General features: G+C 54.8%; 1 protein-coding gene across 7 annotated transcripts; it reads right to left on the bottom strand.

The window, feature by feature from the left end:
* Positions 1 to 2,736: 2,736 nt before the first annotated feature.
* On the bottom strand, positions 2,737 to 14,231 carry LOC129704182 (kazal-type serine protease inhibitor domain-containing protein 1-like). Of its 7 annotated transcripts, none has more exons than XM_055647113.1 (6): positions 13,965 to 14,231; positions 10,425 to 10,593; positions 7,731 to 8,302; positions 4,194 to 4,354; positions 3,492 to 3,639; positions 2,737 to 2,902 (listed from the first exon to the last, which is right to left on the bottom strand). In XM_055647113.1, the coding sequence occupies exons 3-6, from the start codon at positions 8,230 to 8,232 to the stop codon at positions 2,820 to 2,822; spliced, it is 894 nt and encodes a 297-aa protein (XP_055503088.1). In that variant the 5' UTR covers positions 8,233 to 8,302; positions 10,425 to 10,593; positions 13,965 to 14,231; the 3' UTR covers positions 2,737 to 2,819. The 7 variants fall into 7 exon arrangements, with proteins under 7 accessions (XP_055503088.1, XP_055503087.1, XP_055503089.1 ...); XM_055647112.1 differs by lacking the exon at positions 13,965 to 14,231 and adding an exon at positions 13,290 to 13,423; XM_055647114.1 differs by lacking the exon at positions 13,965 to 14,231 and adding an exon at positions 11,241 to 11,263.
* Positions 14,232 to 14,472: the final 241 nt, after the last annotated feature.

Below are 14,472 nucleotides of genomic sequence, written 5' to 3'. Positions count from 1 at the left end.
GATGTCCTGCAGCTTTCCATGTCCGTTAATGCAATGACATATATATATATATATATATATATATATATAGACACATATATATATATATATATATATATATATATATATATATATATATATATAATAATAATAATAATCAGTAATACAATTAATGAATGATCAGTAATACTTGGTGACCAGACCAGACCTATGTAAAACCGTCCGTAATGCAACCAAAGACATTCCGTAGAAGATCACAGTCACTGAGGTTAGTGTTGTGCAGTGTTCAAGAGCCTGATGGTTGCTGGGAAGAAGTTGTTCCTGAACCATTAGGTCAGGGTTTTCAGGCTCCTGTACCTTCTTCCCGGTGGTGGCAGCGGAGATGAGAGCGTGGCCAGGGCGGTGTCGGTCTTTGACGATGCTGGGTTTGAGGCAGCACATCCTCAGAAAGGTGATCCCTTCGATGGTGGGGAGGTCAGTACCCGTGATGGACCGGGCACAGTTCACCACTCTCTGTAGTCTCCTCCATCCCTGGGCGTTCGACACGATACAACCAGCTTTCTCATTATCCACTTATTTTAGACTAGGCTTCGCCAAACACATGTGCTCGATCCGCCAAGGCCTGCTGGATCTCCCAGTTGATAACCATTTTAACTCCCCTTCCCATTCCCAGACTGACCTTACAGCACTGAACATCCTCCATTGCCAAATTGGGGCCACGCACAAACGGGAGGAAGAGCACCGCATATTCCGCTTGGGTAGCTTACAGCCCAATGGTATGAACATTGAATTCTCACCCCTGTTCTCATCTACCATTTTCTCTCTCTCTTTCTCTCCCTCTCCCTCCCTCTCTCTCTCTCTCCCTCTCTCTCTCCCCCTCCCCCTCTATCTTACACAATCTACCTGCCTCTCCCATCCTCTCTCTCACCATCTCTCTTTGCCTCTCACACCATCACTCCGTCTCCCACCCTCCCTCTATCCCACCCTCTGCCTCTCCCACCCACTCTCCCAACTATATCTCTCCCATCCTCTCTCCATCTACCCCACCCTCTCTCTGCCTCTCCACCCTCTCTCTATATCACACCCCCACCCACTCTCTTTCTGCCTCTTGCATCCTCAACCCTCTCCCCTCCCACCCTCTCTCTACCACACTCCCTCTCTCTGCCTCTCCAAGCTTCTCCCTTTTACCTCTCTCATTCCCTCCCCTGTTCTCTCATTCGGACCTATGCACACCTTAGTCCGCTGGGAACCCCTTGCACCGGCCGTGTACACGGAGAGACCCTCTCTCGCTGCAAGTGTTAACGTGTTGCACATTGGCCCTCTGACCCCGTGTTGCAGGCTGGGGAAGTGGTGTGAGGGGCTGGAATGCGTTGATTGCTGGCGGTCCAGGGCTGTGTTGAGGCCTGGGCTCGGAGCAGAGCTCCGCGAGGGGATTGTTATGACTTGAGCAGAAATTACTGACAGTGGGAAGCGGGGCGAGAGGAACCCAACACCCTGGAATTTGCCGGCTGGGGAGAAGGTCAGGCCCAGAGCTGCCTGTAATGGGCTCTCAGTCACTTAACGGGAATAAACACCTTCAGTTCCTGATAACCCGCGGCAGAGTGGAGTATTATTACAGCACGGAAACAGGCCCTTCAGCCCAGCTCATCCATGCCAAGCAAGATGCCCCATCTAGGCTAGTCCCCCTTGGCCATCAGTTTTCCACATATACCCTTCAGACAGATGGTGCCTTCAGTTTTAATCCGTAATCCACACAATCTACAGCTCCCAGGCACATTACAAGGTTGAAAGATTCCCACATATCAAGCATAATAATAATAATAATACATTTTATTTATAGGCGCCTTTCAAGAGTCTCAAGGACACCTTACAAAAAATTAGCAGGTAGAGAAAAAACATGTAAGGGGAATGAAATAAATAGTAGAGACGTGACTAGTACACAAAGTAAAGACAGAATACAACTCAAAACACAATATGTCAATTAATGCACAGACGAAAAGGGAGGGTGACGTGGGGCTAAGGATAGGCAGAGGTGAAGAGATGGGTCTTGAGGCGGGACTGGAAGATGGTGAGGGACACGGAATTGCGGATCAGTTGGGGGAGGGAGGGCCAGAGCCTGGGATCTGCCCTGGAGAAGGCTCTGTCCCCAAAACTGCGGAGGTTGGACTTGTGGATGGAGAGGAGACCGGCTCATGTGGATCTGAGGGACCGTGAGGGTTGGTAGGGGGGGGGAGGAGGTCAGTGAGATATCGGGGGGGGGGGGGGGGGGGCAGATGGTGGAGGGCTTTGTAGGTGAGGATCGGGATTTTGTAGGTGATCCGGTGGGAGATGGGAAGCCAGTGAAGTTGTTTGAGGAACACTGCACTTGAACAGGCCCTTCATCCCACCATGGCTGTGCTAGCCTCCTCTCACATTGACCCCCTGAACCTTGCGGCGCTACCAGTCAGTCAACACGTCATTTGAGGGTAGACACAGGAACTGCAGATGTCCGTTTACAAAAAAAGGACACAATATTCTGGAGTGACTCAGCAGGTCAGGCAGCATCGGTATCCGCCAACCACTTGGCAGGCTTTGTCCCGTCCCCACCTCTTCTTTCCAGCGTTATCTCTCCCCTACCCCATCAGTGTGAAGAAGGGTCCCCACCGGAAACATCTCCTGTCCAGTCCCTCCACAGATGCTGCCTGGCCCGCACGGTTAATCCCACACTTTGTGCTATTTGTTTCCCAATGGAAAGCAAGAATCAGACTGAGCCAATAATCGGGTCGTAGCCAGTGACTTTATTATAATTCGCTGCTTCATCCCGGTCGATCACCACCGTTCCCGTGGCCGAGGGTCAGTGCTCAGTAATAGTCGTCCGTGTCCACATCGTCGTCCAGCGGGGGCTGGGCCAGGCTCCAGAGAGTCCCCGCCTCGCCCAGCTCGTCTGCAACATAGAGGGAATGAGGGACCGAGGGCAGAAGCTCCCGAGGGGGCGCAAGTCAGGGCCGCACCCCGGCAGTGGGCCTGGAGCTCGCCTGCCGCGAAGCCGGGAAACCCCTGCCCTAGAGGGAAGCCGCCCATCCCGGCTCCTGCTCCTCCAAGATGACCGGAGGGCGGGAGTCGGTGACGGCGGTGGATGCTGGATAAGGGATGGTGAGAAGAACCGGGGAGGGCCTCACCTTCCCCGTCCCCAAGGCCACAAAGGCTGAAGGTGGCAACGCGAGGTGAGGGACCACGAATCACTGGACGATCCGGACGAGGGCGACGGCTGCAACGGGCCAGTACAGATGGGACTGTGAGAACGTGGCAAACTTGGCAACTCTTGCATATGGACTGTTTCTATATATCCTGTACTTAATCTGGTATTGTACTTATGAATGGCAATTATTCGACTGAACTATGTATGGAAGAACAACATTCACTGTACTTTGGTACACGTGACAATATTGTTGTGGTCCCACTGTACCTAGAGATACAAGGGAGCCGGCACAGGCCCTCACCCCCACCCCCATTATGGCTGGACCCTGGCTCACCAGCGGAGAGGACGGTCAGGTTGGCTGCTGCCGAGACCTCGCCCAGCTTATTGTGGGCGCAGCAGAGGTAGACCCCCGCATCCGAGCTCCGGATCCCCTGGATCTGCAGCCAGCCGCTCACCTCGTACTTCAGCGGTCCGCCTCGAAACTGCGGTGAGAACACAAACAAACCCCGCGGCGGGAGGGTTAACGGCAAGGCGGCACAAGGAACCGCAGGCGCCGGGACCCTGAGCAAAACACAAAGTGTTGGAGGAAGCCCCTCAAACCCATTCCACTCATCAACGACAGATCTTCTCCGTCTACCTGCCCCAAGTACAAAGTGCTGCATGTACTTAGCGGGTCGGGCAGCATCCGTGGGGGGTGTGTGTGGGGGTGGGGGGGTTGACGTTTCGTGTCGGGACCCATGTGTTCATAAGGCTGTTATACCTGGGCTGCGGCAAGGCATCTGGGCTGCCTGCCCGCGGCCCAGGTACTGCCAACCTGCCCAGTGGTAGAATTGCCAGCTGTGGTTGGTGGGGGGACGTCCCCGGGGGTTGGGGGCATGGGGGGGGGGGGGGGGGGGTACCTGCATGAAGATACAGGGGTCGTCCCTGGGTCACCGTGCGGAGGTGAGGGTTATGAGGAGGGGCGAGGGGGAGGAAAGGGTACCTACACAGAGATGTGGGGGAGGGGGAGCATTGAGGGGGTAGGAGAGTGCGGTACCTGCACAGATATATGGGGGTCGTCTCCGGGCAGGAAGGTCTCCAGACCCTCCTTCCGCCACTCCACGGCCGCCATGGGATAGGCGAAGATCTCACAGCCGAAAATGACATCCTCGCCGGTCGTATTCCAAACGCTGAACGGAGGAGAGATGATCTGTGGGACTGAGACATAGAAGGCAGGCAGCTAACACCGAAGATAGACCCAGAATGCTGGAGTAACTCAGCGGGACACGCAGCATCTCCGGAGAGAAGGAATGGGTGGCGTTTCGGGATGAGACCCTTCTTTAGACAGTCTGATGTTGCCTGTCCCGCTGAGTTACTCCAATATTTTGCGTCTATCTTCGGTGTAAATCAGCACCTGCAGTTCCTTCCTACACATGCCAGCTAACACCTTCTGGGAGGTTGCGTTACAGTTATACAAGACATTCGTGACGCCACAATTCATAAGTTCCTGGATTACAAAAGCAGAATTCGGCCATTCTGCCCATCAACTCTACTCCGTCATTCAAGCATGGCTGACTTATCTTTGCCCCTCAACCCCATTCTCCTGCTTTCTCCCCATAATCCTCGACACCCTTACTAGTGAAGAATCTGTCAAACTCCGCCGCAAAAATACCCAATGTTGGCCTCCTGTGGTCTCCTGCAATAAATTCCACAGATTCACCACCCTCAGACTAAAGAAATACTTCCACATCTCCTTTCTAAAGGAATGTCCTTTCCTATCCTATCCTATCATATCCAAAAATCTCTTAAACGCCACTATTGTATCTGCCTCCACCACCACCCCTGGCAACGTGTTCGAGGCCCCAACACCCGCTCATCTCCTTTAAACGTTGCCCCTCATGCCTCTAGTGCTGGACATTCCTACCCTGGGAAAAATGTTCTGACTGTCCCAGAGGGTAGTCACTCAGCTGCCAGACCCGTGCCCTGGCCCCCACTCCTCTCCCTCACTCCGAGAACACTTTGGAAAATCGGAATTCCTTCCTCTGTCATCGCCTGCTCCCTGGAACGTTACTTTAGAGATATCGAGCGAAAACAGGCCTTACAGCCCACCGAGTCCGCGCCGACCGGCAATCACCTCATACACGAGCACTATCCTACACTCTAGGGCGGACCTAGGGAGGAAATTCTTAAGAGGTTGGACAGGCTAGATGCAGGAAGATTGTTCCCGATGTTGGGGAAGTCCAGAACAAGGGGTCACAGTTTAAGGATAAAGAGGAAACCTTTTAGGACTGAGATGAGAAAAAAAAAATTTACACAGAGAGTGGTGAATCTCTGGAATTCTCTGCCACAGAATGTAGTTGAGGCCAGTTCATTGGCTATGTTTAAGAGGGGGTTAGATGTGGCCCTTGTGGCTAAAGGAATCAGGGGGTATGGAGAGAAGGCAGGTACAGAATACGGAGTTGGATGATCAGCCATGATCATATTGAATGGCGGTTCAGGCTCGAAGGGCCGAATGGCCTACTCGTGCACCTATTTTCTATGTTTACCGAAGCCAATTAACCTACAAATCTGTACGTCTCTGGAGTGTGCGAGAGAAAACCGGAGCACCCAGAGTAAAAATCTATTCGGTCACAGGGAGTACGTACAAACTCCGTGCAGACAGGATCGAACCCGGGTCTCTGGCGTTGTGAGGCGGAAACTCTACCGCTGCACCACCCGTGCCGTCCCAATTCACCTGCATTTGGCCTATTGCCCTTTGGAAAGTAACTTTCCTTTCTCCATCCTCACCTCGCTCCCAATCTCTAGAACAGAGGCCAAAGCTCCTGGAAAAAAAACGACCAAAATAAAGTCGAGCTACAAGCTGGCGCTGGGCAGCCGGGGTTTGTTGCCGTGATCCCAGGCTGTGGGAGTTTGTGGCAGGGACTGAGCTATTTCCCTCCATTAGAAACACTTGTCAAACTGATGAACTCGCGTAAATATACCATTAAAAGCTCATTACAGGCAGACAAGTAACAGCTGGGAAACCACTCTGGAGAGAGAGAGAGTCGAGAGGGGGGGGGGGGGGGGGGGGGGGGGGGGGGGAGGTTTGTGTCTGACGCACAGCGTCCGCTCCCTTCCATCTTACAACTTCAAAAAGACATTTGGCCAGGAAGTGTTCAGAGGGCAACGGACCAAATGCGGGTGAATGATACTGAGTCGTCCGGTATGCCAACTTGGTCAGCATGCTCAACAAGGGCCGAAGGGCCTGTTCTGCGCTGTACATCTCTGTGACTCCAAGCAAAATACTGGCAGACCTTAGTTTAACATCACCCTTGGCTCCATATTGTTTCATACTCTGGTGAACAGTCTGTCGCTCTCAGCCTGAAGGGATTAGATAGGGTGTGAGCACAAGGGTTATGGGGAGAAGGCAGGAGAATGAGGTTGAGAGGGAAAGATAGATCAGCCACGATTGAACAATGGAGTCGACGTGATGGGCCGAATGGCCTAATTCTGCTTCTATATCTCATGAGATGAAATGTGCTTCACCAACGTCTTGCACCCAGAGTAGGGGAATCAAGAACCAGAGAACATGGTTTAAGGTGAGAGGGGAAAGATCTAATAGGAACTTGAGGGGCAACTTTTTCCACACAGAAGGCGGTGGGAATATGGGACGAGCTGCCAGAGGAGGTAGAAATGAGGAACTGCAGATGCTGGTTGACAAAAAAAAAACACATAGTGCTGGAGCAACTCAGCAGGTCAGGCAGCATCTCTGGAGGTAGTTGAGGAAGGTACTATAACAACATTTAAAAGACACTTGGCCAGGTACATGGACAGGAAATATTAAGAAGGATGTGGGGCAAATGTGGGCAGGTGGGACAAGCTCGAGGTATACAGCGTGGAAACGGGCTCATTGAAACCACACCGCCGAGCGATCACCCCACACACTAGCCCTACCCCACACACTAGGAACAATTTACAAATTTACCTCCGCCAATTAATCTACAAACCTGCACGTCTTTAGAGGGTGGGAGGAAACGTTTTACCCTTTATCCTGTATCTGTACACTGTGGACGGCGTGAGTGTAGTCATGTACAGCCTTCCGCTGAATGGGTAGCACACACCAAAAAGCTTTTCACTGTAACTCGGTACACGTGACAATAAACGGAACTAAGTTCTGTGCATTCATCCTATCGCTCGGAATGCAAAACTAAACGCAACCCCACCCACTCCAACAACCCACCAACTCCTCCCGCCTCCAACCCTCCTCTCCAACCCAATCCCTTCCCTCCCCTCCCCTCCATCCCCTCATCGCCCCCCTCTCTCCAACCCCTCCACCCTCCTCCTCTCTAACCCCTCCCCTCCCCTCTCCAATCCACTCCCTTCCCTTCCCTCCACCTCCCCTCCACTCCAACCACCTCCCCTCCCCTCTCCAACCCTCTCCACCGCCTACCACCCTCCCCCTCCGACCCGCTCCAACCACCGTCCACCCGCCTCCTCTCCAACCTACTCTACCCCGTCCGCTCCAACCCGCTCCCTTCACTCCACCCCTTCTCTCCAACCACCACCCCCTCCTCCCTCACCACCCCTCCCCCCACCACACTCCCCTCCCTCCTACCTGCCTCGCAGGGCCCCTGATGAGCCAGGGTGAGGTTGGCGCTCTGGTTGGCGTTGGCCGCCTGCTGGAAGCGGCAGAGTTGCGGGTAGGTGCTGCCGTCGGAGCCGCAGACGGCGAGGTGGTGGCGGCAGACACACTGCGGTTCGGGCACCTCTCCTTGGGCCAAGCCGGCCAGCTCCAGGCGGCAGTCCAGCCCGTCCCCGCACAGCCCGTAGAAGTGGTTGGTGTGGTCGAGGTCACACAGCTGCCCTTCCACATTGCCGCACTCCCAGCAGCAGCCGCAGCGGTCCCGCACCGCTCCCGCCCCGCAGCCCCGGGGAACGGCGCACAGAGCCGCCTCGCACGGCGGGCAGTCGTTGCCCTCCTCCAACAGCCGCTGCCAGCCCGGACCCACCTCGGCCGGAGGCCACCCGGGGGCCGCTCGGGATCCCGGTACACACACCCCGATCACCACAAGCACAACCAGCGGCCCGAGGAGAGCGGAGACCGTCGTGCCGGTCATCTCATTGCTAGCAATCTCACAGCAGTCGCGGCTCACTCACACCCGCCTCATCGTCCCCGCAGCTCGGACCCTGAAACACAACCAGGTTACTCTCGTTTAGTTTAGAGATGAGATGCAGCGTTGAAACATGCCCTTCGTCCCCCCCAGACCGACCAACAATCACCCTACACTGAGCTACATGGTCTGAGGAAGGGTGTCGACCCGAAACGCCACCCATTCTTTCTCTCCAGAGATGCTGCCTGTCCCGCTGAGTTACTCCAGCTTTTTGTGTCTATCTTCGAGGTACAGGGAGAGGTTGAGCAGGCTGGGACTCTATTACTTGGAGCGCAGAAGAACAAGGAGAGATCTTATAGAGGTGTGTGTATAAAATCACGAGAGGAATGCATCAGGTAGACGTACAGTGTTTTGCCCTGAGTAGGGGAACCGAGAACCAGATGCCATAGATTTAAGACGAGGGCGGAGATATTTAAATTGAACCTGAGGGGTAACTTTTTCCATACAAAGGGTGGTGGGTATATGGGGCGGACTGCCGGAGGAGATAGTTCAGCCGGGTATTATTGCAACGTTTAAGAAACATTTGGACAGGAATATGGAGAAGACAGGTTTAGAGGGATATAGGCTAAACAGCATGGGACTAGTGTAAATGGGACATGTTGGTCTTTGTGGGGATGTTGGGCCGAAGGGCCTGTTTCAGTGCCGTGCGACTCAATGACTCGCTCTATCCTACACACTACGGACACTTTTACAAAAGCCAATTAACCTACAAATCTGTTTAAGAAGGAACGGCAGATGCTGGAAAATCGAAGGTACACAAAAATGCTGGAGAAACTCAGCGTGTGCAGCAGCATCTATGGAGCGAAGGAAAATAGGCAACGTTTCGGCCCGAAACGCTGCCTATTTCCTTCGCTCCATAGATGCTGCTGCACCCGCTGAGTTTCTCCAGCATTTGTGTGTACCCTACAAATCTGTATGTCTTTAGAGTGTGGGAGGAAACCGGGGCACCCAGAGAAAACTCACGCAGACACGGAGAGAACGTGCAAACTCCGCAAAGACAGCACCGGAGGTCAGGATCGCAGCCGGGTCTCTGGCGCTGTGAGGCAGCAGCTCTACCACTGCGCCACTGTGTGCCGTTGCATCAAATAACTAATGTAGAAACAAGGGAAGTGCAAATGCTGGTCTACAAAAAGACACAAAGTTTGAAGGTGGGGTTGGAAAGAGTTAATAGGAACCTGAGGGGCAACTTTTTTCCTCACAGGTTGGTGGGTACACCATCTTAAATCTTCCCCCTCTCCACTTAAACCCGTGACCTCTGGTTCTTGAGTTCCCTACTCTGGGTAAAATACTCTGTGCATTGACCCTATCTATTCGCCTCGTGGTTTTATACACCCCTCAGTCTCCTGCGCTCCAAGAAATAAAGTCCTAGCCTTCCCAACCTCACCTTTATAGCTCAGGCCCTCGAATCCTGGCGACATCCTCAAATCATAGATGCGAAGAGCACGGAAACCAGCCCTTCGGCCCACCAGGTCCATGCTAACCAAGTTGCCATTCTAGTTGCATTTCCCAGCATTTGGCCCAGAGCCCTGTAGACCTTTTATGTAGACACGTATCTGTCCGAATGCCTCATTCCAGATACCGACTACCCTCTGAGTGAACAAGCTATCCCTATCTCTTAAACCTCTCCTTATGCCTGTTCCCTCCTGTAGAGTTTTAGAATCCTCTACCCTGGGACAGAGTCTGTGGGCGTTCACTATCCGTGCCCCTCATGATCTTGGACCCCTCAATAAGATGTCCCTGGGAGGGAGCATGCGCTGTCCAGACGCTCTCTGGAGGACTTAGGTTTAGTTTTACTATTGTCACGTGTGAAATGCTTTGTTTAAAGAAAAAAGTGTTGTATTTATTCTAATGAAAATGACATACACAATGACATACACGTTGTAAATGAGCAAATCTTTTTTTTTTACGTGAGTTACAGGGGCCAGAGAGGTGTGACCTGAAATGCATTGGAATGCGGAGTCTTTGGCTCTTGTAGCAAGAGCCGTGTAGAGGCACAGCGTGGAAACAGGCCCTTCAGCCCACCGAGTCCTGCGATCCCCTTCCACCCACCTGGACAATTTACAATTTTACCCGAAAGCCAATTAACCGACAAACATTTGGGATGTGGGCGGAAACGGGAGATCCCGGAGAAAACTCACGCGGTCACACGGGAGAACGTATACACTTCCGTACGGACAACACCCGGAGTCAGGATCGAACCCGGGTCTCTTGCTCTGTATAAGGCAGCAGCTCTACCCGCTGCGCCACTGTGCCGCCTTCAGCTCAGCTCCTCAGCGGGGAGAGTCTTTGGCAGAACGTGCCGTGTTCCTGCAACAAAAACCGTGGTGTGTGTGTAGTGGAGGCTGGAGAGAGTTGTGGTGAAGGATGATGTCAGTGCTCCTCCCCAGGGAGCGCGCGTGGAAAAGCAAACGTGGGCACCGTCCCAGCCCATAGACCCCAGCACCAGGGCGGAGAGAGGGAGTGGGAGTGGGAGAGGGAGGAGAAGGGGAGGGGAGGGGGGGCAGTATGGGAGTGGGAGTGGGAGGGAGGAGAAGGGGAGGGGGGATGGGGCGAGGAAGGAAGGTAGGAGAGGAGGGAGGGCAGAAGGGGTTGCGGCGGGGAGGGGGGGGGGTGTGGAGAGGAGGAAGGTGAGAGGGGGAAAGGGGGCAGGGGAAGGGGAGCGGAAGAGTGAGGTACAGCGAAAAGCTTTGGGTAAAAAGAGGTGGGACAGAGGGGGAGACGGGAGGGACAAAGAGAGTTGGTGAAGCAAATGTATTTACCCTCCCACCACCCTTTTCTCTCCCTTTTCACCTCCAGCCTTTTTCACTTACTCCACCCATCTGCCAACCAACCCCCGTCAACTGTATCCATCTATCGCTCGCCAGGCTTAGTCCCCGCTGCTCCCATCTCTATTTTCCAGCTACCCCCCCCCCCCCCCCCCCCTCTACTCCCTCAGTCTGAAGAAGGTTCCCGACCTGAGACATCATCCGTCCATACCCCTCCCCAGACGCTGCCTGACCCGCTGAGTTCCTGAGGCACTGTGTGTGGGTTTAACTGTAGATTCCAATGTCTGAGCCTTTAGGCTGGGAGAATGGGAGGTCTGATGCCCTCAATTCCCCGAATCCCCTTGTGAGCAGTTAAAGGGAAGGAAGAGAGAGGCACACAGGGGGGGGGGGGGGGGGAGGGGGGGAGGGGGGGGGGGGGGAGCACAGTAGCTGCAACGTCAGTGCTGGTTACAGGGGAGACAGCCACTAACTCCCTAGTTAATACAACACTGGGGAGAGGCTCTGAGAATTCACACTGCCAGGGGCGGGAGAGAAGTTACCACGACCTCGGATAACATTAGCTCCTGCAACGAACGTCGACTCTGAAACTTGAACAACATTGTGGATGCATCTCCGACACCTTACATAACATTCCTGGCATCGGCCGTGCCGTGTTAAAGTCGGCCTGTAACATTAACCCTCTCCATCCTCAAGTATACTGTCTACTGAGCCTGGGCAACGCGTGTTCCTGCTCTCCGACCGGTTGCTGCTCCTTTACATTAACCCCTTGGATAACCCAGTCACTCTTTACAGAGCCTGGCCAACAGCAACAAGTGGCGGAGAGAGAGAGAAAGGGGGCAGAGAGAGGGGGATGATGCGGAGAGAGATAGAGCGGGCAGAGAGAGGGAGATGAGGCAGGAAGAGGGAGAAAGGGCAGAGGAAGAGAGGAGGAGGGGGCAGAGAGAGAGGGGCAGAGAAAGGGGATAGAGAGGAGGAGTGAGAGAGGAGGCGAAGAGAGAGAGAGGGACAGAGAGAGAGTGGGGCAGAGAGATGGGGCAGGGAGAGAGAGGGGACAGAGATAGAGAGAGAAAGGGGGCAGAGAGAGGGGCAGAGAAAGCGGGGTGAGAGAGAGAGGGGAGGGAACAGTGCGAGGAGAGAGAGACGGAGAGGGGGAGAAGGAGGGAGAGTGGTAAGGAGTGCAGACACTCCTTATCTAGGTAATTGTCTCAGAATGTGGCTGCCTCGTTCCCTGTCCACTCACCCTCTCTCTCTCTTTTTACTTTTCACTGACACTCTCTCTCTGTCTCTCTGTCCATTATCCTTCCCTGTATCCTGTATATAGACAATATGGACGGCTTGCTTGTACTCGTGTACTCACCACTGACTGGATAGCACACAACAAACAAAAACTTTCCACTGTACCTTGCTTGATATATGTGACAATATACTAAATTAAACTCTCACTCCTGCACAAACTATCCCTGACCCACTCCGTCTGTCTTTCTCTGTCTCTCCACAGTGTGTGTCTGTCTCTACCTTTGTCCCCGCCCTCTCTCTCTTTGTCTCTCTCTGTTGACCTCCGTCTCTCCCCCACTATCTTCTCTCCCTCGCTCCCTCGCTCCCTCCATCTCCCTCCCCCTCTCCCTCCCCCTCTCCCCCTCTTCCCAACCTCTCTCTCCTTCCCCATCTCTCCCCCCCTCACCCCTCTCTTTCTCTCATTCCCCCTCCCTCTCTCCCTCCGCCTCCCTCCCCTCTCTCCCCCTCCTCCCCACTCTCCCCCTCTCCCTCTCCCCCCATCCCCTCCCTCTCTCCTCCCCTCCCACTCATTCCCTCTTCCTCTCTCCACTCCCTCACCCCTCTCCCCTTTACTCCCCCTCTCCTCCCCACCATCTCCCCTCCACTCTCCCTTCTCTCTCCCCCCACTCTCCTTCCTCCACTTCTCTCCCCCCCTTTCTCCACCCTCCCCTCTCCTCCTCTCTTCCCTTCTCCCTTCCTTTTCCCTCTTCCTCTCTCTCTCCACTCTCTCCAACCTCTCTCTCCCTCCCCCTTCTCTCCCCCTCCCACCCCCCTTCCTTCTCTTTATCTCCTCTCCCTCTCTCTCTCCTCTCCTCTCCCCTTGTCTCTCTCCTTCCCACTATTTATGTCCCTCCCTCCCTCCCTCCCTCCCTCCGCTACCTTCCCTCTCTCTATCCCACTAACACCGGCTGCAGATGCGGGTGTCGGGGTCGGGACCCGGAGCCGGACTTGGACGATCTTTACCTCTGCCGGCTGCGCGCTGCGATGCCCCTGGTTAGCAGCCGGATCCGCCCGGACACGGACGGTGCATGTCGCGCTCCGCCTGCCCCAGACCGGCTCTTGTTGGCGCGGGCTCCACTAATCTAACCCTACCCTCTCCTCCCTCCCCCCCTCCCCCCCCCCCCCCCCCCCCCCTCCCCTCCCCCCCGGCCCACACTTGAAGAGTAAACCACATGTCCTCCACATCATTGCTCCTCCTCTGGCTCCCCCATCTCCCCCCCTCTCTCCTCCCCCCTCCTCTCCTCTCCCCCCCCCCCATACGTCGTCCTCTCCCCCTCCTCCTGCCTTCCTCACCTTCCTCCTCCCTCCTCTCCCCCATCCTCTTCCTACCCCCCTTTCCCTCCGCCTTGCCCCTCCTCCCATCTACTCCCCCTCTCTCCTCCCTCCTCCCCATTCTCCTGCTCCCACCTCCTCCCCCATCTCCTCCCCCCATCTCTCCCTCCTCCCCTCCCCACCTCCTAGCCCCCATCTCCCTCCCCACATCTTCCTCGCCATTCTCCCCCCCCTCTTCTCCCTCCTCACCCCTAGCCCCCTCGCTCCCCCCCTCCCTCCCCCCCTTCTCTCCCCCCCCCCTCCTCCCTCCTATCTCTCACCACCCTTCCTCTCCCTCCTCCCCCTCCCCACATCCCTCAGCCGTACCTCAGTGGCGGGAGAGGTGTTTCAGACGGCGGGGTTGTGTACGAGTGCAGACCGCTCTCCCGTCGACTCTCCGGCCATCACAGTCCCACAACCGCGCTCTCTCTCCACCACTTACTCTTCCCTGCCATCTGTTTTGTAGCTAACATGGAAAATCAAAACAACCGCCGCAGCGGGAAATGTGGATTGAAGCCAGAAAGCGCCGGGGACTTTTGACGGGTCGGACAGGGTGTGTGGAATTGGAAACAGACCGAATGTTTCACATCCGAAACTCTTCAGTACATCAGGGGAGGCGGGACAAGTCGAGATAGTTCAGTTCGTTCCACACAACAAATGTCTCTCTCTTTGGCCCAGACCTTGGCTCGGGGTCTATCTGCCACTGATTACGTTGATTTAAGGTCATGGTCAGAAATGGTCACTGGGGCAGCTACATTTAAACAGTACTTGGACAGGTACATGGATAAGAAAGATATAGATGGATATGGGGCAAACGCGGGCAGATGGGGCATCT

This window comes from Leucoraja erinacea, chromosome 15, assembly GCF_028641065.1.
Source record: "Leucoraja erinacea ecotype New England chromosome 15, Leri_hhj_1, whole genome shotgun sequence".
NCBI lineage: Eukaryota > Metazoa > Chordata > Chondrichthyes > Rajiformes > Rajidae > Leucoraja > Leucoraja erinaceus.
This window is presented reverse-complemented; position numbering and strand designations above follow the sequence as displayed.

Excerpts from the sequence above, each read along its gene's own strand:
- LOC129704182 (XM_055647113.1), bottom strand. The coding sequence starts at position 8,232 with ATGACCGGCACGACGGTCTCCGCTCTCCTCGGGCCGCTGGTTGTGCTT. Across the intron at positions 4,355-7,730 it reads TCAGGGGCCCTGCGAGGCAG|TCCCACAGATCATCTCTCCT; the intron begins GTAGGAGGGAGG and ends TCTATGTCTCAG. Across the intron at positions 3,640-4,193 it reads ACCCCCATATATCTGTGCAG|TTTCGAGGCGGACCGCTGAA; the intron begins GTACCGCACTCT and ends TTCTCACCGCAG.